This window comes from Anser brachyrhynchus, assembly GCF_964034855.1.
Source record: "Anser brachyrhynchus genome assembly, chromosome: 14".
Lineage (NCBI taxonomy): Eukaryota > Metazoa > Chordata > Aves > Anseriformes > Anatidae > Anser > Anser brachyrhynchus.
In genome coordinates, this window is record NC_137709.1 from 245,563 (window position 1) to 268,185 (window position 22,623).

Genomic DNA, 22,623 nt, shown 5'->3' on the forward strand with positions numbered 1-22,623 from the left:
ATCAGCCCCTGCACTGCTGCCCTGCCATGTGCCCATCTCTTTTACAAGCAAAAAGAGGAAAATACACAGGAGCAATTAAAATAAAGCCCTGCTGCAAGCAGACAAGCCTGTTGCCTCCAGTGCTGTCTTAAACAGGACTGAAAGGTGGTGAAGGTGGAAACGGGGTGGGATCACTGATCTTTCCTAATGTGCCCAGGGGGTCCTCTGTCTCATAACTTAAAGAGAATGGAAACCCAGTCCATTTTCCCCTACTGAATCAAGGGGAAATAATCTAATGCATGTCCTGTCACTTAATTGCTCTCATATCTGTTTAAGTACCTTGCCAACCTACAGGAACAGTAAAATCTTGTTTTCAGTTCCATTATTTTTCTGTTACCATAGTCAATATAATATGTGCCTCTGAACAGCTGCTACCCCTAAGGCATTACAGCATCTGCCTGGGTCTGTCTTGCCATTGCCACATCCACTGTCCTGCGTGCTAATTTAGATTCACTTGAGACAAGGAGAAAGCAAGTAGCTGCTCTGACAATATGCAGCATGGATATACTAGGATCTGGAAAAATGGGCCAGCATTTGTAGGGCTGTAGATTTGTAGGTGCATCATTTAAATGCTTTTGAATCAAAATCTAGTGGAATGTATTATTAAAGCTACTTGTTCCATGTTCTTGTCTCTGAAAAAAAAAAAGTAGTATAACAGTACTGTTAGAAGGAGCTCCTCTTTTCCTCTCTTAAAGATTTTGGCTTTCCTCTTACAAATATTTTTTTTCTTTTGAGCTGCTCATGACTTGGAGTGCTTGGATCACCCAAGCATATGCACTCTAACCACTGCCCTGACCAGTTGTTGGGAAGGGTTTTTACAGAGTCTCTCATCCAATGTCTGTTCCAGGCAGTACTGCCACCAGCACCAACACAAGTCAGCTATGGCTTTTTCTACAACTTTTGAAAATGGTTAAGGATATAGACTCCAACACATCTCTGTAGAACCTATTACAGCACTGCACCAACTTCTTGGTGAAAATGTTTTCACAGTATATAGTCTGAACCACCCAAGTTACATATTATGGCCATGATCACTCCTTATGTCACCTGCCATTACCAACATGGGTTTGGCTTTGTCACCTTTGCAACTTGCCTTCGTGTAGCTGTAGGCTGTTAACAGATCGCCACTGAGACTCCTCTTTGCCAAGCAAAAAATCCCAGCTCTGTTCACTTCTTTGTGGGTCTTATGCTACTGTCTTGGTAGCCCTCCACTAGACTCTGTCAAGTTCCCACATATCCCTCTTGAACTTTGGGGTTAGGGAACTTCATACAACATTCCAGGTGTGGCCTCAGCAGTGCTAAGTAGATAGGAATAACTTCCCTCAGTTCTCTGGCCATGTTCTTCCTAATACAGCACGGTGCGTGGATTGTCTTACACAGTATCAAAACACACTGGTGTCCAGGTCCTTCCAGTGGGGCTGCTCCTCAGCCAGTCCCTAACCAGAACAGATGCATGGGGCCAGCTCTGCCCTGTTAGAGAGCTCCACTCTTTCTAAACCTTACAAGGTCTCTCTTGACCCAGTCCTCAGGTTTCTCAAAGTCCCTCTGGATTGAAGCTCTGTAGTTCAGTATGTCAATCACCCCCCCTAAAATAACATTATCATAAATTTGCTAGTTCCTTTTCCTGTAGGATGACTCTTTTTAAGGAGTTCATGTCACCAAAGATGCAGTCTATACATTGAGCTACATGTCTTTGTACCTATCCATACCTAAAAGTCTCCAGTATTCCTGCTGTGAACCACACTGAGACTAAAGTACAAGAGCAGATTTGAGTGCTTTATTCATAGGAACAAAAGAATAAAACTATATGAGCCATAAGTGGCCAAATGCCACAGGTACTGAAGCAGAAAACTATGAGTAGCTGCTTTAGATGTCAAGACCCTGAACCTTCATCAGCAATGAGCAGCCAGAGCTGTTTAGGGACCCAATACTCATGCTACAAAATGAAAGAGGTTTTTGTTTGTTTTTCTGTGAATACAGACATTAACTTCTGCTGGGCTGTTTGCATTAGGTTAATATTTCTGTAGTGTACAGGTGTTAATACGAGATGTGAGTGTCTGCTGTCTGTCTCTGGCCCCATAAAGAGCAGAGTGTGGTGCTGTAAATATTAGCCTAGGCAGAGAAGTGTTTGCACAGCCTTCTTCTGTGCTGCCTCCTGCAGTAGAACTCTGATAGTACTCCTTACAAATGACGCAGGCTCAGCTGTCAGAGGCTCAGCATCTTCTGCATTCTGCAGTAACATCCTCTGGTTTTAACTAAAAAAGCACTGAAGCAATCAAATCTTGAAAAATGCAGCAAAAGCACTGGTGTGCTATAATCTTCAGAAGATCTATGCTAGACAAAGTAAGGTACAACTAAGTAACTCAGCACATACAGAAATCAAAGTACTTGTTTGGTCTAGTTCAATGTTCCTTGGCTGTGGCAGTCCCAGATGCAGAGAAGAAATGTCTGGCACATCACTGAAACTGCTACATGCGTTAGTACAGTGACATATAGTCATTTCAGAGGGAAACTGAAGACTTTTGTTCTCAGTTTGTTTAAAAGAGCTCCCTAGTAATAGAAGGGAATGCCCATTGCCGTTGATTCGAACAAAAGAGGAACATGAAAAAACATCCTCTTGCAGATACCATAGGGATCTTCCTGCCACCAAAGAGAGGAACAAATGAGACAATGGCACCAGCACAGTATACGGATTCCTCGTTCCACTGAGAGTCCTGCCTCACACATAAACTCTCACATAGTCTATGATGAGAAATAACTCAGATGTGGCCTGCCATGTGTCCAAACATGCTGAATGAGTTGTTACTTGATAGAGCAAAAATTTTCATGCACTTTACCAAGTCCTTCATAGCCTGAAAGCAAAATGAAGAAGATGAACTGTGATAGCTTCAATGAATTTCAAGAAACATCACGAAGGCCTGGCTGGACTTTCCTCAGTTGAAGTACGGAAACTGAGTTGTACAGTTATTGCAACAAACAGACATCCATCTGGGCTACTCTGTTCAACCTGAAGTATGCCGTCATTGCCATCAGGACCCTCATGAAAGTTCTTGTTGCCACAGTAAGTCCAAGTGGAAGGCCTTAATACATGCTCTAGTCCTGACTTCCTGGAAGGTATGGACATTTTTGATGAGCTATTCAACACAGCGAAGCAAAAAGTAGGCAAGCTGTATGTCAGAGTTGCAAATTAATAGTCATAATGATCAGCAACGTTGGCATTATCAGCCACCTTCATAGCTTTGCATATGAAGGCATTTTTCTGCCTTAGGCTGAAAGTGGATTGACACCATCCATTCCCTTATGGGCTGCAAAATAGAGAATACAAAGGCCCTTTTCCCCAAGGTGAAGTAGACCAGCCTTTATTTATTCTCGCTCACCAAGCCAATATGAAGCATTATGAGCAATGGGACTCTGAAAGGCAAGGACTGGGTGGATTGGAAAGCTGAAAGGTTCCAATTTTCCACATTTTCAGAGGTGCTGTTTATAGAAAGAGGAAAACAAATGCAGTATTAGGCAAAGACAACAATGTATGTGCTATAAAAAGTCTCTGGGTTGGGCACTTGTGGTACACACAGCCTCACAGAAAGCATGTAGCCAAGCACTCAGAGTGGACATTCAGTCTAAGATCAACTGCTACTCAAAGCATGCATGAGCTTGAAGATGTAACAACATTAACTGTATGCGAGTATCTACAATGCTAAAGTGAAAAGCGGCTAGACACTTCAGAGAACTAGAATCCAGAATTCATGGCTTTTGCAGTCAGTTCTTATCACTGAACGACCTCGGAGCAGACATTGCTCTATGTCCAAGCTTAGTTATCTGTAAAGCTAAAAGCATATCGATCTCTCAGTAGTAATGTAACAGTAAACTAGCTTTATTAATGCCTTTTTCTATGGAGCTGTGGACATACAGTTATTTTTACAGAGTTAATTTTATGCTAATTAATTTATTCTAATAGCTACTACTAAAATATTAGGAAAGTCATTACGACTTCTTATCAGTACGGCAGCTGAGTCATAGAGAAAAGCAACCAAGATGCTGTGTGTTCATGTCCATACTGAGAATAAAATTATTTGTATTGCAGTGGTTTGGGATGCTTTCTGCATGAGGTTAGGTGCTAATGTTTTCCATTAGAAGTTGTTGGATTGTAAGCTGCAGTGTAAGGACCAGAGGCTCCTCCAGACTCATGAATCATGAAACAAAAATGAGAAGCAAAGTAAGGCTCTATATCAGGGGGAAGGTGAGCGGGAGAAGGGACGGTAATAAATGTACAACACTCTACTGGTTTTGCTGCCTGTAGTGTACCAGTGTGGAGAGAGAGTTTCTATGACTGTTGTAAAAGCAGTTGCTTTTTTTGGCTGATTATTTTCAGTCTAACAGTCAAAACCACACAACCTCCCTGAGGATGAAATAGTGATGAAATAGGCAATGCAAACCTTATGCCTGATCAGCTTGCATACAGGTGTCCTCTTCAGTCTCAATGCACATCAGGAAGAGCAGAATTTACCTCAGAGAATAAAAGCAGAGGAAAATGGTTCGCTGCAGGAGTCAGATAGCAAGTGCTATCTTCAAAGGACTGGGATTCAGAAGAAGGGAAACGCAGCTCTGTAATAACATTGGCTCTGGTTCTGCAAAGTAACTCATTGCCTATTTGATCATGACAGGTCACTTATGAAACGTTTCCCTCAGCTCTTTTGAAATGACATCCCATCACAAATATATGCACAGGGATGACACCCTCCAACTAGCTGATGAGAAGCAAACGCTCTTTAAACTCCATGAAAAGTCACTCCATGTGTGACTACATGAATGGGACTATATAGCTCTGAACTCAAAGAATTCAAACACAAATTGAATTCCTTGATGAGTTTCAGCAAGTCTGTTCCTCAAGATCCTATGTGTAAATGGTAACAGTTCATAGGAGCTTGTGTTTGAGGATGGGTAAGTACTTGAGTGATGGTATACTGCCCAGATACTGCTTAGCCCTATGAATAGAATGGTGCTTACTGCAATAGGTGATGACAAGATCATAAAATGGCTTGGGTTGGAAGGAACCTTACAGATCGCCCAATTCCAAACCCCCTGCCATAGGCGGGGATGCCACCCACTAGATCAGGTTGCCCAGGGCCTCATCCAACCTGGTCTTGAACACGTCCAGGGATGGGGCATCCACAACCTCTCTGGGCAACCTCTTCCCATGCCTCACTGCCCTCTGAGTGAAGAATTTCCTCCTAACACCTAATCTAAATCTTCCCTCTTTTAGTTTAAAACATCTCCCCTTGTGCTGTCACTATCTGATAGAGCAAAAAGTTGCTCTCCGTTTTTTTTTACTAGCCCCCTTTAAGTATTGAAAAGCTGCGACAAGGTCACCCCAGAGCCTTCTCTTCTCCAGGCTGAACATCCCCAGCTCTCTCAGCCTTTCCTCATAGGAGAGGTGCTCCAGCCCTCTGATCAACTTCATGGCCCTCTTCTGGACCTGCTCTAGCAGGTCCACATCCTTCTTGTGCTGGATGCAGCATTCCAAGTGGGGCCTCATGAGGGCAGAGCAGAGGGGCACAAACACCTCCCTCAACCTGCTGGCCACTCTTTTGATGCAGCCCAGGACACAGTTGACCTTCTGGGCTGCAAGTGCGCACTGCCGGCTCATGTCAAAATGATAAGGACATATCCATGATGACAAGAAGTAAAGAACAAGATGTCTAATTTCTGCAAGTGTTTAATTCCCATGCAACCCTGAGACTATGCACAGGATTAACACTTCTATTTTGGGTAAGATAAGATATTGGCAAAGATCTGATGAGAATTTACTTACTATGCTCCAGTCACTTGTCTGTTTCATTGCAGGACCTTGTTGACATCACTAACCCAATTCAGCCAGGACTTATATGAAGATACAAAGAGCAACACAGATAACATAAACCATGGAACTGATGCTAAAAGCTGAGGAAATCAGATCAGTGTTGATCACAGTTTCTACAGCTGCTTGAGTAGGTCAAAGGCCTGGACATTGCAGGGAATTAGTGAAACTAATTCATAAGATATTACACATTACACTGTAGATGGTCCTCATAGGTCAGAGTTGCCTATACAATTTCAAATAGAAAGAGTGATGAAAGCATTGGTCGTGAGAGACTGGTAATTATCCAACTCTCTGAGACCTGTAGTGAGGTTAAAGTGCTTCTCTGTACGTGTGTGTATGTGTGTGAGAATAAACAACTAACCTTGTATGTCATGGGTCGAAGGCAAAGACACTTATAAGTATTAAAAAGTTGAGAAAGGGATAGTTCCATTGCGACAGGTGGGCCATTCTGGCTAGTGAAGTGACTAGCACTTCACCAGTTATTAAGACAGAATTCCTCTACTTGGCCACTTGCCAAGGCAACCTGAAAGCACAGCTGCAACATTCGCCTTTAGTATGGAAAAAAGATTTTTCCCCCTCCATTTTTATTTGCTGCAAAGCATAATTCAAAACTGAGTTAATTAAGTTAACTAAGTTAATTCAGTGGTGTTTGGGTGAAGATTCATAATCACAGAATCAGAAAAATAGTCTGGAAAGGATCTTGGGAGATCCTCTAATCTATCATCTTTTACCAAACTGCACTGATTTACCAAGAACTGTTCTTACAGATCCCAAGTACAGATGATCTCTTTCTCCCCTCCCCACAAAAAAAATGTTATTCTGTTAGAGAAGAAATAGTACTGGTCCTTGACAAATCCGCTTTGGAGACAAATAGCAAGCCTGTTATTTTCCACATGCTAACAAATTGTTTATACATGCCACAGTTTTCCTAGAGCTTGACAATAAGATTAATAGTTTATATCCTTTCCTTTCTCGATGTACACAGACTTCTCCCTTCTCCAGGCTTTTCTCCTGTGAGTTGCTTGCTACCAGTTCACTGAATTTACTGAAATCTGTCTTTGCTTAGAAGGAGAAACATAAAACCAGCAAAATAGAAACAAGAGACCAGGATCACAGGCTGATAACCACTACCATCCAAACCGCCCTTTACGTTCATATCCTCAAAAAGCTGTACCTGACACTACAGTCAGGTCTAGTAGAGCTTCCTCTCCTGTGGCTGTCATTAATTATCATCTTCTGTTCTGAAAAAAACAGTAATGCTTGCCACAAACTTACTGAACCAGCTGTACTCCTGTACTGCGGGGGGTACAGGGCAGCTATAACTTCCCACTGCTCTGCACTGGATGATTCTACTTGGTTTTACTTCTAGGCAGCCTGTGACATAAATGGTAATGCCCAGTCTTCTTCCCTTTTAGCAGTCTCTCAAATTGCTTAGAAAAGATCCTCCTACTGTCTCAAAGCAAGTATACAAATCCATGACATAGAAGACATCTCTTCTTCTCTTGCCTGTTATTTCTCACGTTGCACACTTCTGTATCAATATTCCAGACATAGCAGTTATCCAGGCAGGTCTCTACAGTGCCATAGTTAGAATTTTGATCACAATTAAAGATTTCCAGCTCCACTTGTTTATTCCTCTCACAACATACAGAAGTTCACAGCACCAGCTCACTTTTCCTCTTTCATTTTTTTTCCACGTCTTTGTGACAAGTAAACCTCCTTGCTCCTAGTTTTTTCTTCAATATGACTGCTCTGTTTCCTCCCTGAAGTGATAACAGAAAACACCTCTTTACAAAGTTAAAAAGTCATGTCCCATCCATCATTTACCTTAAGTTCCCCCGACCAATAGACGTTGATAAGTATTTAAGGAACGGTGAGAAAGATCTTCTCTCCTCCTTAAACAAGAAGCAGGAGGACAACTTGTGGACAACTTGTTCACACCCAGAATTCTCTCATGGCAGCTCCCTCCAGTAAGCAGGACTCATCTTTTTCAAAACCCAGGAACAGGAGGCAGCACTGAATTGGATTAAGAATACTTAATGTGTTTGCATAATTATTATCCTTTCTGTTGGGCTTTATGGAGTAAGGCTCTCTACTTGTACAAACAACTGATCTACCAAAAGTTCACCTTATTTTCATGTATTACTGTTTGATGTGTACATGTTGGCATGTTACTTTTTCACATTGGTTAACTAGATCTTGGGATGGAAACTAAAACGAAAGACCTGTTCAAAAAGAAGCACATCTGCCTTAATGTCACATAGGGTCTTGGAAATGCCCTACATAGTGGGGATCTAGAAAAATAGCCCAATAAAGGACAAGCCTGCAACGGGTACGTTTCTGAAAAGACCCTTCACAGCAAAGCTAATGGGAAGGAGCCAAAAGCTCATGCCATCCTTTCTGCAGACCAAAGAAGCACCAAGGGAATTTATTCAAGAGCCAGCCAGCATCTGTCCCGTCCAAGGCCACTTCCTCTGTTTAATGTTCACTTTTTTTTTCCTTTTTTTTTTTTTTTTTTTCACCAAAGCGCACCCCTGCGGGTGCTCCTCACAGAGTTACCAGCGACTACAGCTTTGCCCTCAGTGCTAGGACTCAGCGAGCAACCCAACAAACGGGAGTTTTACACGGCATCCTTCCTAAACGCCGCTTCTGAAACATCCTCGCCGGTCTTGCCTGGGCGCACGGCCCTGCACGGCCTGCGCCGCGGGGCCCAGCGGCTCACCGGGTGCTCTCGGGACAGCCGCGACGGGCTGCCCGCAGCTGCAGCGCCCGGCCCCGGCCCTCGCCCCGGCCCTCGCCCCGGCCCGCCGCGGCTCCGAGCGCCGCCGCTGCCCCCGCGGGAGCACGGGGCCGAGCCGCGGGGCGGCGCTCGCCGCCAGCACCTCGACGGGGCCGGGCCGGGCCGGGCCGAGCCAGGCCGGGCCGGGCCGGGGCGGGGCGGGGCGGGGCGGGGCGGGGCGGGGGCCGCTCCCACGCTGGCGGGCTGCGCGCAGCCTGTGAGCTGCGGACCCAGCACCCGCAGAGGGCGACCGCTGGCTGGGCTGCAGCATGCTGCTCGCCCTGCTCCTGGGGCTGCTCTTCTCCCGAGCCGGTAACAGCGCGGGGCGGCAGGGCAGGGCAGGGCTGGGCTGGGCTGGGCTGGGCAGGGCAGGGCAGGGCAGGGCAGGGCAGGGCAGGGCAGGGCAGGGCAGGGCAGGGCAGGGCAGGGCTGGGCTGGGCTGGGCTGGGCTGGGCTGGGCTGGGCTGCGCGGCCCCGGCCCGCTGCCGGCAGAAGCTGTGCCCGGGGCCGGCGCCCCTCGCTGACCCCGTCCGGGCGGCCCGTTTGCGCGCTCCTGGCGCCGGACGAGCCCGGGGCGCGTCCCGGGCTCGGGGCTACCGGCCCCGGCAGCAGTGAAGAAGCCGTGTTTCAAACCGGGAAAGACATGCTGCTGCTTTGACCTGAAACGTGAATCGCAAGTGCTGATGTGACCAAGGAGGGATGCTCTGGGGCGGGGGAATGGATTTCATTGAGGCGAAGCTCGCGGAGGCGAAGGAGGACGACCTGCTGCTCTGACTCGCAGCGGGGAGCGACAGATGTCAGGAGCTGATCCCTCAACGCAGCAGAAAGGGCATAAAGACAGTGTCCGTTCTAGCTCTTGGAGGAGACGCTGGACCTGTCTGAGATAACTTTGCTGAGAGCTTGTTTTGATAGCAACCTTCCAGGCAGTCCCCCTCTGAAATGCTTCAGGATGATAGTTTTCTGAGATGAGGCTCAGTTGGCAAAGACCAATCTAGGGAGCTCCTGTGGAGATACAGCTGTTTGTCTTACTCTGCCGTATACTACTGACAAGTCACAATGGCTGAGGATGGAAATGGTTCCTCTTTCCAGTTCATCTCTTTCTTGGGCAGTCTTCATGGTTGAAGTGGCTAGAAATAGAGAAACTACAAAACTGCTCTGAAGCACTCCTAGACCCTACCTATGGGATGTCAGTGCTTTACGTTCAGAAAAAGGTGCAACTGCTGAATATCATGACTGCTATAAAGAAGAGCTATTGTGCTGAGATCTCAGTAGTATTTACAGCAACATGATTGCAGTAGATTTCCTAGTTTTCTGTTGTCCAAATACTAATGCTTACTTTATATCTGTTCTTAATAAAGCAAAGGTCTCCTTTCTGCAATTGTCCTCTCTTTCAAGAGCGTGGAGTGCAAGGGATATTTAAATAATAATACTATTAATTGTAACTCCATAAATATATATAACAGAACACGGAGTCACAAGGGAGAATAAATGGCTGTTGTATTAACTATTAATTTCTCTAAGATACAAATAATCATGTTTTGCGAAGTGAATATTACTTTTTATTTATTTATTTATTTATTTATTAACTGCAGAAGGGACTCCTGTACAGTCCCTTTAATGCTTTCTGCAAGCTAAACTACAGAGCTTTCTAATTCTTTCACCTGACTGCCTGGAATTATAAGTTTTTGTTGTTGTTGTTTGTGTGTGGTTTTTTTTTTTAAAGAAGAAGCATGTCATGTATTAGGGCTTAAGACAATGCCAGCTATTATATGATGTCTGTAAAGGAGGATTGTTTTAAATTTCTCTGCTTTGAGGTTTCCAGCAGCTTCACCCAAAGCATCTGGTATAGGCCTGTGGCAAAAACACAGTCCATTCATTTATAATCAGTTTTGCTCCACCCTGTCAATAACTATATCACTTTAAAGTTTTGAAAATGTCACTTAAACCTCAGGTGCTTGTTGAGCAGAATTCTTAAGGCTAGGAAAGTATGTCCTGTCCTTTAATGAGCTTACTACAACAGCTAGTACAGGCCACTGTTGGAGATGGTACTTTGTTCTGGCCTTGTGAGGTAGATCAGTTTGTACCTCTTAGAATTCCAAAGCTACTGGAGATAATAGAATCATTGAATCGTTTAAGCTGGAAAATTTGCTATTGGAAATTTGCCCTGCTTGCAGCCTTACGGGATGTAATCAAACTCAGAATGTTCTTTAAGGTTGTGCTGAGGTGGAATGCCTAACCAAAACCTACTGTGCCAGGTACAAAGCATTTCTGGTGAGAGATTGTTTTTCAGAAAATTCACAAAGTCATACAGTCTTTATATAACAGCCAGATGAACAACAAAGTACAGGAAGTTGCTAGAAAAGCCAAGAAATATGTATGATTGGGACAGAGACACCTAGATAGCATAACTGGGCTGTAGGAAAACTAGGAAGTTTGAGAAGCAGACTAGTATGGAATTAAACAGCCTACCGCTTACAGCAAATAAACTCATGAAGCCAGCAAAAGTGAAGGAAGTGAGAAAACAAATTAGATAGCGAAGACAGTATACCACGTAATATAAGCTGAACCTATATATATATTTAGCTTGTAGTGAAGACAGACAGAAATAGTAGTACAGCACCTGCTGATCAAGAGAATGATAGGTGAGATCACATACCCAAAGAACATCAAAGATAGGTGTTAGGCTAGGCATAGTTATTTCCCCAAAACAGCCAAGCAATATTGTCCTGAAGGGAAGAAACGTACTACTAGCCTACATATAAATTCTGTTAGCAAATAGTCTTGTTCCAAGTCTTCACAAGTCTAGGTTGGATGGGGTTTGGGAAACTTGTTCTAGTGAAAGGTGTCCCTGGCCATGCAGGGAGGTTGGAACTAGGTGGTTTTAAGGTCTTTCCAACCCAAAACATTCTGTGATTCTATGGTTTGTTGTACCTGTACTGTAAACATAGATTTATGTACTGTAGAAGTGAAGAAAGATTACAGACTGAATTCACCTCTCTGTGAAAATGACAGCTCACCCTCTGTATTATCCTTAGGGCAGAACAGTCTATATATTTAAAAAAAAAAAAAAATCATCAAGTTTTAAAGATTGTATTGTTAAATTAAGGTTATTTAATACTTCCATAAGGTGGTGGGGTGTATATAAATTAATATTTTATATATATATATATATATAAATTAATACATGTGTTATACAAATACACACAAATAGTTATACTCAGAATTCACAAATGACCAAAAGATGAAAGCTGATAGGTCAAGCCTGCATCCCAGCGTTTTTGGCAGAAATTTCAGGGATTCAGTTCTATATACTGTAAATTGATTGCATGTCAGCACTTTTATATGAAACTACTTGCATCTAGTGATAAGGGTTTCTTCTATTATACAAAGGATACGTATATTTATTCTTACGTTTCCAAGCTCAATAAAATAGTTGCTTTTACACCCTGGCAATGGTTTTCTCTGCATCTCTTAATGACCAGTATATACATAGCAATGGCACTAGCGCTGACTTACATCATGCAGCATCGTGTTAGTACTTGTTTGTTTCACTGAGCTTTTCATTACCCATATAGGAGAGTTTCTTCAAAGCAGGCCTCAGCAAAGCCAAGGTTTCCATAGAGATTTACTGCTTCAGGAAAATACAGAGCCATCCCTGATCCTGACCAAATTGAAAGAGTGAAGGGTGATGGGGAAAAAAAAAAAGGTTTTATTAAACAAAATATTTTTTGAGATTTTTCATTAATCTTTTGTTCCCCCTTTAATACACTAATACTCATCCTTTTGTTTCTAAATGGAGAGCTTTTGCTCCTTGCTACGGTATGAAGGACCCCAACCAATTCTGCGCTGAGTCCTTACTAGGAATGCCAACAGAACAATGATAACGTGTTTGTGTGGCATTCATCCTGACTGAAATCCTAACAATCTTTTCCCTGCTTGACCAGGAGACCTCCTGTCTCTGCCAAGGAGTGACTGCATAGCAGCAGAACAGCTGTGCCTCTCAGACTCCATCTGCAATGCCACCTACAGGATTCTGGAAGACTGTGCCCTTGCTAAGACTCGCTTCCTTCCACTGGATCATGATACCAGGGTCAGGTGTCTAAATGCAGAGCTAGACCTCGGAAACAGCTCTTTACTGCACTGCAAGTGTCACCGACGCATGAAGAGACAGGAGCATTGCCTACGCGTTTTCTGGACTGTTCACACCAGCATGACAGATGGTGAGATGAAATAATATGAATTTAGAAGGTACTAGTAAGGCTCAACCCTGCCCCACCACCTGAAAAAAAACGTGAAGGGCCACTTCCCAACACTGCAGGTTATCACTTTGGAGCCACATCTCCTAGTAAAGAGGAGTCATTACTTCTCTGTTTGATAAGCATAGAAAACTGATCTGGTCTGCGACTGGCCCTTCAAATACACCGGGGACCTTACAAAACAAAGATAGCTAGTTTGAGACATTTACTTATATTTAGTGCTGTAAAAATCACCTCAAAATGGTCACATCTATCCATCACTGAAAACGGATGTGAGATTATCACACACACTGTAACGGCATCCATGAGCAGGCTACTTCTCTCCAGCTTTAATGGGATGCTTCTACTTGGCCTCCCACCAGGGACTGCTAATGCTGCATATCTCCTCACTAGCACTGAGGCCAAAAAAACGCAAATTTCAACATAGACCAAATTCCAGCCAGAGGAAATCTAATGACAAAATGTAATGCTGTTGCTATACAGTAACACCTTTGCATCTCCAGCAGAACCATTCTTGGCATTTGGCTTTGAGCATGATAGAACATCTCTGAACCCCAACCTGAAGAATCACAAATAAGAGGGAAAAAAAAAAAAAAAAGAAAAAAAACTGGTCACAACACATTTCTCCCACTGCATAAAATAGAATACCTTGTGTCTTGCCTAGGCTATTTCAATTTGGAGACCTCTCCTTATGAGAATCCAGCAAATGAAGAACACTGGAAGACAGATTATAACGAACTGGCAGCTCTGCTATCAGGTAGGGATTATAATGGTTATATGATATGCTGCTGCTGGTTTTTAACTTTTCAGGGGCTGAAAATTATTAAGAAGAATGATTTGAGGTACTTGACCTCGGAGGAATGTCTGCTCTGGGTACTTACCTGTATTTGCACCCCTACCAAATATAAATATAGCTACAGATCCAGGCCTATGAAACAGGCAGTAACCCACAATGATGCATTCTTTGGAACGTCAACCAATAAAATATGTGATTTTGTAACTAACATCACTGCAGTGTCATGCTACAGGCACATAGCAGGACTAAGTTGCTTTGTTCATTTTGATGTTAGCAATTAGACCATCAAGTAAGGGCTACTCCTATTTCCATGTAAAATCTTTTCTGAAGACTTGCTTCCTTGTTTATGGTTTGGGTTTTTTTTTTGGCTTTATAGGCTCACAGTTAGCAGGAGATGCAACAAATCCATGCCTGAAAGCAACTCATGTCTGTAATCTGAGCAAGAAGTGTGTTCGGCTGCGCACAGACTATGCCTCAATCTGCACCAAGGGAGCAGGAAGTGAGGACATGTGTGACCGTCGCAAATGCCACAGAGGGCTAAGAAATTTCTTTGAGAAAGTGCCTGAGGATTTCACTAGAAGGATCCTGTTCTGTCCGTGTCAGGATGAACTTTGTGGAGAACGACGCCGGAAAACTATTGTTCCCGATTGTTCCTTTCAGTATAACACTAAACCCAACTGCCTCTGGCTTCTGGACTCCTGCTTGGAAGACCACATCTGCAAGTAGGTCTGGCAGCAGCAGACACTAGCCACAAGAAGAGAACAACATAGACACTGATAGTCTTATTTTCCTTCCTACAGATCCCGACTGGCTGACTTCCAACAAAACTGCCAACCTGCAGATATGTCCCCAGATGGTTGCTCTCAGCACAATCATGCTGCATGCCTGCAGGCTTACATGGGGATGATTGGTAAGTGATACCCACGGGAACACACAGGGTGAATGCCTTTAGGCAACAAACTTGCAGTCACACTGCTATGCTGTGAGGGACTGTCTTGCTTTGATGCAGGTAATAGTGCTCAGTATGCCCATAAACATGCCTTAGCCTAATTGATGATAGTGTTCTCACTTGCTTCTGAGGTAAATGCAGCCCAAAGAGAGCTCCTTGGTGGCATTTATCACTCTGTTTTGTCCCATCCGCTGCTGTCAAAGCAGCAGCACTTGCCTGGGATTCTTGCACTCCTGTTCGCATCATCAGCTGATGCAAAATGCTCTAAATGCCTGACCACTGGGACTCTCTTGGCTGTATGAATTAAGACATTCCTGCTGTAGGAGCTACATCATGATCACAGCAGAATCCAGTTGTAGGATAGGATCGTTATTATACATGCCCTCACTTCTTAATGTTTACATTCCTGGTGGTTTAACACTGTGTGCACACTATCTTTGAGCCAGTCAGAACAACAGGTACACAAAGCACTATCAGCTGTTGGAATGAAAGTTGTCTTTGCTTACAGACATTTGCTGTCAACTTGCTAATACCTTTTCAGAATGGTTCAAAGGAGAAGCGACAAAGTGCAACAGTATCTCAGAAGCTGTAATTCTAGACTACAACTTCTGGTTTTCCAGATGTTTTTGCTATTTTCATCCCAAATAAACTCTGTGCTCTGAATGGCACACTACAGATGTGCAGCGCTTGTTTGGCAAAAAGCATTTGGCCACGCAGTATTGCCTGCTATGTGAGAACTGAGAGAGCCTTTTGCTGTTATATGCCAGTATTGCAGTTGAATCTCTGCAGATGGTTCACATCCTTCAGTCTAATGTTTTCACCAGGTTCAGTTATCAGTGTACCTCACCGTCAGATTGAGTTGGGATTAACAACCTCCCCACTTTCTCACAGTGTAGCAGACTGCACATGTATTCAACAGACCTAGGTCACCTTGCAGGGGCTTCTGACCTCTTCTGAGTAACAAGCACATCACAATGGAAGGCTTCTGCCTCCAGGGTAGCATTGTCTTTAACACAAGAGGACCGATCATGCTTCTTTCACTTAGTGAAGTAAATCTTGATTCCCATTTCTGGGGGTTTGGGACAGGCACGCCAATGACACCCAACTACATCAGTAACTCCAGCGTGGAGGTCTCCTTGTGGTGTACATGTGAGAGCAGCGGCAACCAGAAGGAGAAGTGTGACCAGATACTCAGCATGTTTGAGAGCAACAAATGCCTTGGTAAGCATCACATCATGGAACTGGGGAAACAGCTTAGCACAGGGAAGTTCAAATCCTGTTCATTTCAAGATCCTACATTGCATTGCTCTTGCATATAGTTCTGTCTTCTGAAGTGTTTCCATGATCTCCTAGCCAACCTGTGGGACCAGCCTGGATCTGCTCACAGAGGTGATTTTATATCTTTTACCAACACAGACACCAGTGAAGCTATCTACAAACAGCATTCAAATGAAGGGATTACAAAGAAAACAGGGGGTGTCAGATGTGTTGTATCCATAGGTTGCTGAGTAGCCCCATCACTGCACCAGGATTATGGGGTTTTGGTTCCTCCTCCCCTTACTAGCAACATACCTTAATAAGATTTAAATACTTCGTTTGTAAAAGCTTCCAGATGATATCAAACAAAGAAATCAGCATAATTAGATAAATGATTATTTAAATCTACCTACTGCTATACTGAAAAGACTTATACCCAGCACTATAGATACACCTACAACCCAAACATCCCACCTGAGATACTACATAGCTGCCCCTTACAAATAGACAGCTGGCAAAGTCCCATAGAAACCCAAAGGTCTTCAGGTAGAGTGAAAATTGGCCTTGTAGTCTCTTCTAAAAGTCACAAGTAAACCCACAAAGTAACGTGCCATTTATTAAACACAAAATATGTATTTTCTAAATCAAATCCATACAGACTGTGAGTGCCTTTCTTAAAATAGCTACCCTAGACTTCTGTTCACTAAACTCCAAGGTATGCACAAGAAAAGTACAATAAGACTCTTGCTTTACTTCTGTTTACAGAAAATACTATTTGGTCTCAAATGCACCAGAAGCAGACAGGTCTAGAACGACAGGAAGACTTATTCTATTCATCTTCCCTAAGCTTCCAAGGAGACAGTGCCAGCACATCTCTTGCTTCAGAAATGTCCCAGGTACGTATTGCTTTGTTGCCTCCAGCAAGTGGTGAGTCAAGCAACGTAGAGACAGTTGTCCAATAACCCCGGATCTGGAAATGTATGATTTTGGACATCAACATGAGGGATGCCATATGCATGCAGAACCCTAATCTACTTTAGCTGAACCTATTCCTTCCACAGACAAGCAGAAATAGGAGGCCTTGCTGCTTGGCTGCACAAGTTTCCTATAGTCTCACAGCTGTGCCCAGAATTGGAGGCCCTACAGAGGTGTTTGAGCACAAATAAGTCTAACTGGGATTCATTCCTCCTTTTCATTTCCTAGGTGGCAGAAATGAAGACACATCGAGAGACCTCTGAACACAGCAGTTTGCCTATGGTCTCCTCTGTATATTCTGGAACTGCTGTTTCTTGGTCATCTCTGTCTCTGTTCCTGCCCCTGTTGCTGAGTGCACTTTAACTTGGCATAAATTGCATCTTTCCTTCCCATATTATTAATCTTATTCCATATCCAGGCACCTCCCACTACTGATTTACCCTGGAGAAACAAAAGGCTTCTGGAAAAGAGGAAGGGAGTAGCCTTAACCCATAAATGCAGTCACTAGAAACCTCTCCCCAGCTTGCATCCCACTTTCCCCCAGTCAGTTTGCACTAAGAGCTGCAGATTTGGAGCCCACCATTGCTTCTGCCATGTTAGTATTTTGAGTAAAAGTCCAGCTGATATTCAAGCACAGTATTTTAAAACCGAAGTCTGAATTCTGTCAGAACTTGTGCAGGGTTAGGTTTCTGAATAGAGGGAGGCACCTTTAGTCAGAAACAGCATGAAGCTGCAACAGAGGAGGTTCAGGCTGGATTTTAGGAAAAGGTTCTTCACTGAGGGGGTGTTCAGGCACTGGAACAGGCTCCCTAGGGCAGTAGTCACTGCACTGAGCCTGCCAGTATTCAAGAAACATTTGGACAATGCACTCAGACATATAGTTTGATTTTTGGGTGGTCCTGTGCAGAGCCAGGAGTTGGACTTGATGATCCTTGTGGGTCCCTTCCAACTCAGGATATTCTAAGATTCTGTACCTGACACTGTATCCTATCACCCCACCTCCTGAAGCTCTTCCTCAGGCACAGAGTACAGCATACCATCTTTAAGATTTAGTGGCCTCACTCCAGGGGGAGTTGCAAACAAAGCCAAGTAAATGTAAACATAAAGTCCCTGTCAAACACCAGTTCTGGATTACTTTCAGTTCCTTTTATTTTTATTTTTTTCCAAATCCATTCTTTTAAATATATGAAAAACACTATCCCAGGTCAAGGATGCTATACCCCAGATTATGTTCTTGCTTCTTTCAGTTTTGCCCCTTGTAACTATACATAACATCCATTAGCATGGCTAGCAACAGACTTGTATTTTGTGGGTTAGCAGAGATTTCTCTACTCAACCCTAGTAAATTCATCTAGCCAAGGATGACCTTGCCAGGCCTCAGGCCAAACCTTTTCAGGAATGCTTACAGAAAGCGGATAGCTCATTGAAGCTGTATTCACTACACTGAAGTTGTATTCTCCTGGCACATTCAGTTGCAGAAGCCTCTGAAAGATGGAACTAGTTTGTACCTTTCCACATACTGAAGTTATCATTTTCCCCTTTCACTCCCTGCCAGCCTCCTCCTTGCCAAGATCTATTTCATAATCTGTTTATTCTGAGTGTAAACATGTGCACTGTATAACTGCTGTTATTTTATGCTGCATTGGCCTGTTAAAATGTGGTGTTAAGTAAATATTGATTTCTGAGCATAGGTTAATAGTCCACAATCAATTGTGTGCAAGAGTTGCCTCATCAGCCATCTTATGCTTTCAGGATAGCTAGAAACTGAGTTCAGTACAGCTTCTCTACACACACATATAATGCCTCTTGTTCATCCTATGAGGTACAACAGATCTGAACAATATTATGCACAGCTAATACTGTGTGAGCAATATTACAGTCCTGAATAGATGCAGAACAGGTTAGCATTTCTTTCTGCCTTGTGCTTTATCTGCTCCCAGAAAGGTACCAGCTAGGTAATGTGCTGTGGTTCCCAGTCACTGTCAGACACCTTCTTACCAGAGAATCTTCCATTGCTAAATGTATCAGAGTAGCTGTCCTTCTGCAGTGCTAATATTTCTGTTTAGAATTCCAGCCTTCTCTTACCTTCTTGGGCAGGTAGGGCAGGAAAATGATTGCATGGAGCAGGACTTTGTTGCATAGAGAAGCAACACCTTATTTCCATGCAGTAGGAACAAGTATCATGTTATCTTAATTAAGAGGAATATGAATGCTGTTATTTACCATTGCCTACTGAAATGTGACTATGTGAATCAAAAGACAGCATTGTTTCCACATGTTTGTTACCCCTCTTTAATGAAAATAGAGCCCATGTTACCACAGAACTCTGAGATCTACATTTGGCCATCCTCCATAAGGTGAGGCTGGAAATGCGTGTCAAGGCTTTTTATTGTAGCATCGTAGGTTGTGTTATCTCCAGAGATTGCTGGAGAGTGACAGGGAAGAGGAAAACATCGTGCTTTACAATATTCCACAAATCAGTGAGAACATTTATCAGAAAGATAGAATAGCTTTCCCTGAGCCATCTCTACCACATATATAGTCTACAGCATCCATCTTCCACTCATCAATGCTGTGAGTTTTCCTCTTTCTCCACTTCAGTGCTCTGAGACAGGTGGATATGGGGAAAGGCATTAGCATTTGTTGTTCGTATTCATGGCACTGTGGACTTTTAGCCCCTAATGAGAAGGTTACCGATTGCAACTGCAGCCTCCTGTTGTGCCCTGGATTACATAGGAAAATGCTTTACAGTCAGACAAAATCCTGCTCTAGACAGAAATTAAATAGAACGCATCAGTTGGGATTTTTCTCCAAATGTCTTACGTCCTTTTTCTATGTACGTATGCACCTTTATATATACAGCTGCCTCCTAAAACTCATTCATCAATAACTGGAAACAAAATTTTCCTATAAATACACCTGCACTCAAAAGTACTCACACTGATGTGTGTAGAAATCCATTTTTACTTAAACTTTCTTAACACCTAATCTCCAAATATCACAGTTGTTCAATGACACAGCATACGTGCATGCAGAAGTATAACTACTACTAAGAAACATCATGCCAGTATCAGTCCAGTTCTGCTAGCATCACAACACATTCAGAACAGTTCCTACTATCTGTACTACATGGTAATTTACAAAAAACAAAACAACAACAACAGAAACCCCTCAGCATCTATTCACTAGTAACTGCAATACAACATCCAGCTAGCACCTTTGCTCTAAATACGAAAATAATCTAATAGAAATTCTCTGTCCTGTCAGTCTTAATATTGAACTCTCAGCAAGCATATAAAAGGAAGAAACCTTCTAATTGTTGTAATGTAAATTATTTTTAAGAGTGTAAAATAATGCCAAAACTCAGTAATAAAATTTATCTTGCAACTCTAGAAGTCTCCTGCCTTTCTGTGCCCTTAAGAGAAGCTACACTCCTTAGTGTCTACTGCTGGACACATTATGGGAAAGAACAGAGACAGGATCTCTTACCAAGCAATCTCAACAGTAACTTTTACAGACATCGCTCACTGTCAGGGACTTCAGATATGGCTTCTAGAAATCTGATGTAGCTTTAGATTTCTTAACGTGGTTTAATGTATTTACAAAGGGCATTCACATAGTTCTTTTTGAGCAATGAGCTCAGTCGCTGTGTTGGATGAGTTATTTCTTGTCTGACAAGTGAGAGAACTGGTAGGCATTTCTTGTCCAAGGTCACAAGCAAGGTTATGCCAGAGATAAGCCTTGGATTTGGAATCCCTGAAGCATCATGCCTTAGCCTCATTAAAATAATTCCTACTTCCTCCAGCAAACGCACAAGCTTAAGGAACAATCAAAGGAACATGTTTTTCTTTTTAAAGAGGGACACCATTTGTATCACAGATCCGGAAAAAATAAGCTTTACTTCAAACAGTAATTCTTGGCTACTACCCTGGAATGCCTTTTAAAACCTGCTGATGGTACAAGGTAACTTCAAGTTTACAAGACAACACTACAGGTTCAGCACCCATAAAGAACAAAGGTATCATTTTCAATACATCATAAACATCACACGTTGCTCTATTTGCTAAAATGGAAGGCAGCACAAGAACATGAAGAAAAACTCCAAAAGTAATCTTCGGGGTGTCCACGCACCAGACAAAGCTTTTGGGGACAACAGTGAAGAAGCAGGAAGCCAACCAGCACTACTATGGAATCTGAACCAGCTGCTACTCTACAGTTGCTTCCCCCATTGAAACATGGTAAATATGATCCACGACTAATAACTTTTACCTAAGGGATTTTGTGGCTGAACCTTTTTTCAGATGAGGGAGGGTCAGTTGAGGCTGAGCTTGGTTTTGCCTCTAATGGAAGCTTTTCTTATAGGTGATTAGCTCTCCTCCAGGAAGTGATTTGGTGTTTGGGTTTCTTGCAAACCCTAGGGTTAGCAGAGGTCAAAGAAAACAGCAATTTCTCCAAGTGCCTTCATGAAAATAGCCCAACATACTTTCCATTTACAGCTGATCACCTCCATTATCTGCAGGCTAGGAGGAGATGATCAGCAATTGTTAAGTGCTTGAATCAGACTAATAGCTCACTGCTAATTCCCCCAGTAATGTGAATCTAAATTCCTGGTAAACAGACTGACTGCTTTTCATGCACAGGGATGAATGCCAAAAGCCTAATATTAGAGCTCTGGAGCTAAAGCTTTTAGAGCAACTCAAAGATGTTTGATGACATTATATTATGTACTAAATAATTAGAAAATGAAGGCCCACTTGGAATCAATGAGTTACTGTCTAATTAAGATGAAAAAGGGGCTCTACCCTTTTTTAAACAAGTTTATACTAAAATGGTGTACCTGATAAATGGCGCTGATAGCTAGGTCTTTACCTTTGGGCAGAACACGGCAGCCATTAAGCTAGTAGAAAATAACTGTGTGATTTTTGGCTCATCTCTTCCTCTTATTGGTCCCACCTGTTTTCCTGTAAGGCACAAGCTTCAGCAGTTCTTCCCCTCTCCCCATCAGATGACAAATTTTATTAAGCACCATTCAAATAGCTTATCCTGACACAGAGAATCATCTTTGCCTTTGTTTTACTATGTGGCCAGAATCGCTGAGCTCACACCACTAGATGTTTGAAGAGCTAAGAGATGCAGACTGGAGCCCCTAGAAGCAATTTGCAACGGGAATTGCTACCGAGCTTGAGAATACAGGAGAAGATTACAGTTATCTCTTTGTTTAGTTAGAAGATTGAGAAATGTTCTATTGATTATCCGATTAAATTATAATTAATTAGCAAATTAGTCTTCAAATAAATTATATTTCAGCAACCTCTAAACAAAATAAAGAGCAAAATCCTAGAAAAGCAGTAAACAGAGTAGATGAAACTATTTATCTATTTTTTTTTAAACTCTACTTTCATTATACAACATATACACATAGACACTTTTGTATTTATCATCCCTTGAAGAACATGCAAGTCTTCACACTTCAGTATCAATGACACTGACAGTGGGATTGAGTGCACCCTCAGCAAGTTTGCAGAGAACACCACGGTGGGTGGTGCAGTTGATACCAAAAAAGGAAGAGATGCTGTTCAAAGGAACCTGGACAAGCTTGAGGAGTGGGCCCATGTGAACTGCATGAGGTTCAACAAGTCCAAGTGCAAGGTGCTGCACCTGGGTCAGGGCAATCCCAGACAGGAATACAGACTGGGAGAAGAACTCCTTAAG

General features: G+C 42.9%; 1 protein-coding gene and 1 long non-coding RNA gene across 2 annotated transcripts; one reads left to right on the forward strand and one right to left on the reverse strand.

Moving 5' to 3' along the window:
* Positions 1–665: 665 nt before the first annotated feature.
* LOC308177646 lies at positions 666–8,670 on the reverse strand. The gene is made up of 2 exons (XR_013939284.1): positions 4,476–8,670; positions 666–3,516 (listed from the first exon to the last, which is right to left on the reverse strand). It is a non-coding gene; the product is annotated as an uncharacterized lncRNA (long non-coding RNA).
* A 173-nt stretch (positions 8,671–8,843) lies between these two features.
* Positions 8,844–20,301, forward strand: GFRA3 (GDNF family receptor alpha 3). Its single transcript, XM_080555224.1, has 8 exons — positions 8,844–8,990; positions 12,623–12,898; positions 13,599–13,691; positions 14,107–14,452; positions 14,531–14,640; positions 15,766–15,900; positions 16,702–16,832; positions 17,140–20,301. The coding sequence occupies exons 1-8, from the start codon at positions 8,948–8,950 to the stop codon at positions 17,272–17,274; spliced, it is 1,269 nt and encodes a 422-aa protein (XP_080411350.1). The 5' UTR covers positions 8,844–8,947; the 3' UTR covers positions 17,275–20,301.
* The last annotated feature ends 2,322 nt before the right edge of the window (positions 20,302–22,623 follow it).

Excerpts from the sequence above, each read along its gene's own strand:
- GFRA3 (XM_080555224.1), top strand. The coding sequence starts at position 8,948 with ATGCTGCTCGCCCTGCTCCTGGGGCTGCTCTTCTCCCGAGCCG. Across the intron at positions 12,899-13,598 it reads TCACACCAGCATGACAGATG|GCTATTTCAATTTGGAGACC; the intron begins GTGAGATGAAAT and ends TGTCTTGCCTAG. Across the intron at positions 13,692-14,106 it reads ACTGGCAGCTCTGCTATCAG|GCTCACAGTTAGCAGGAGAT; the intron begins GTAGGGATTATA and ends TTGGCTTTATAG.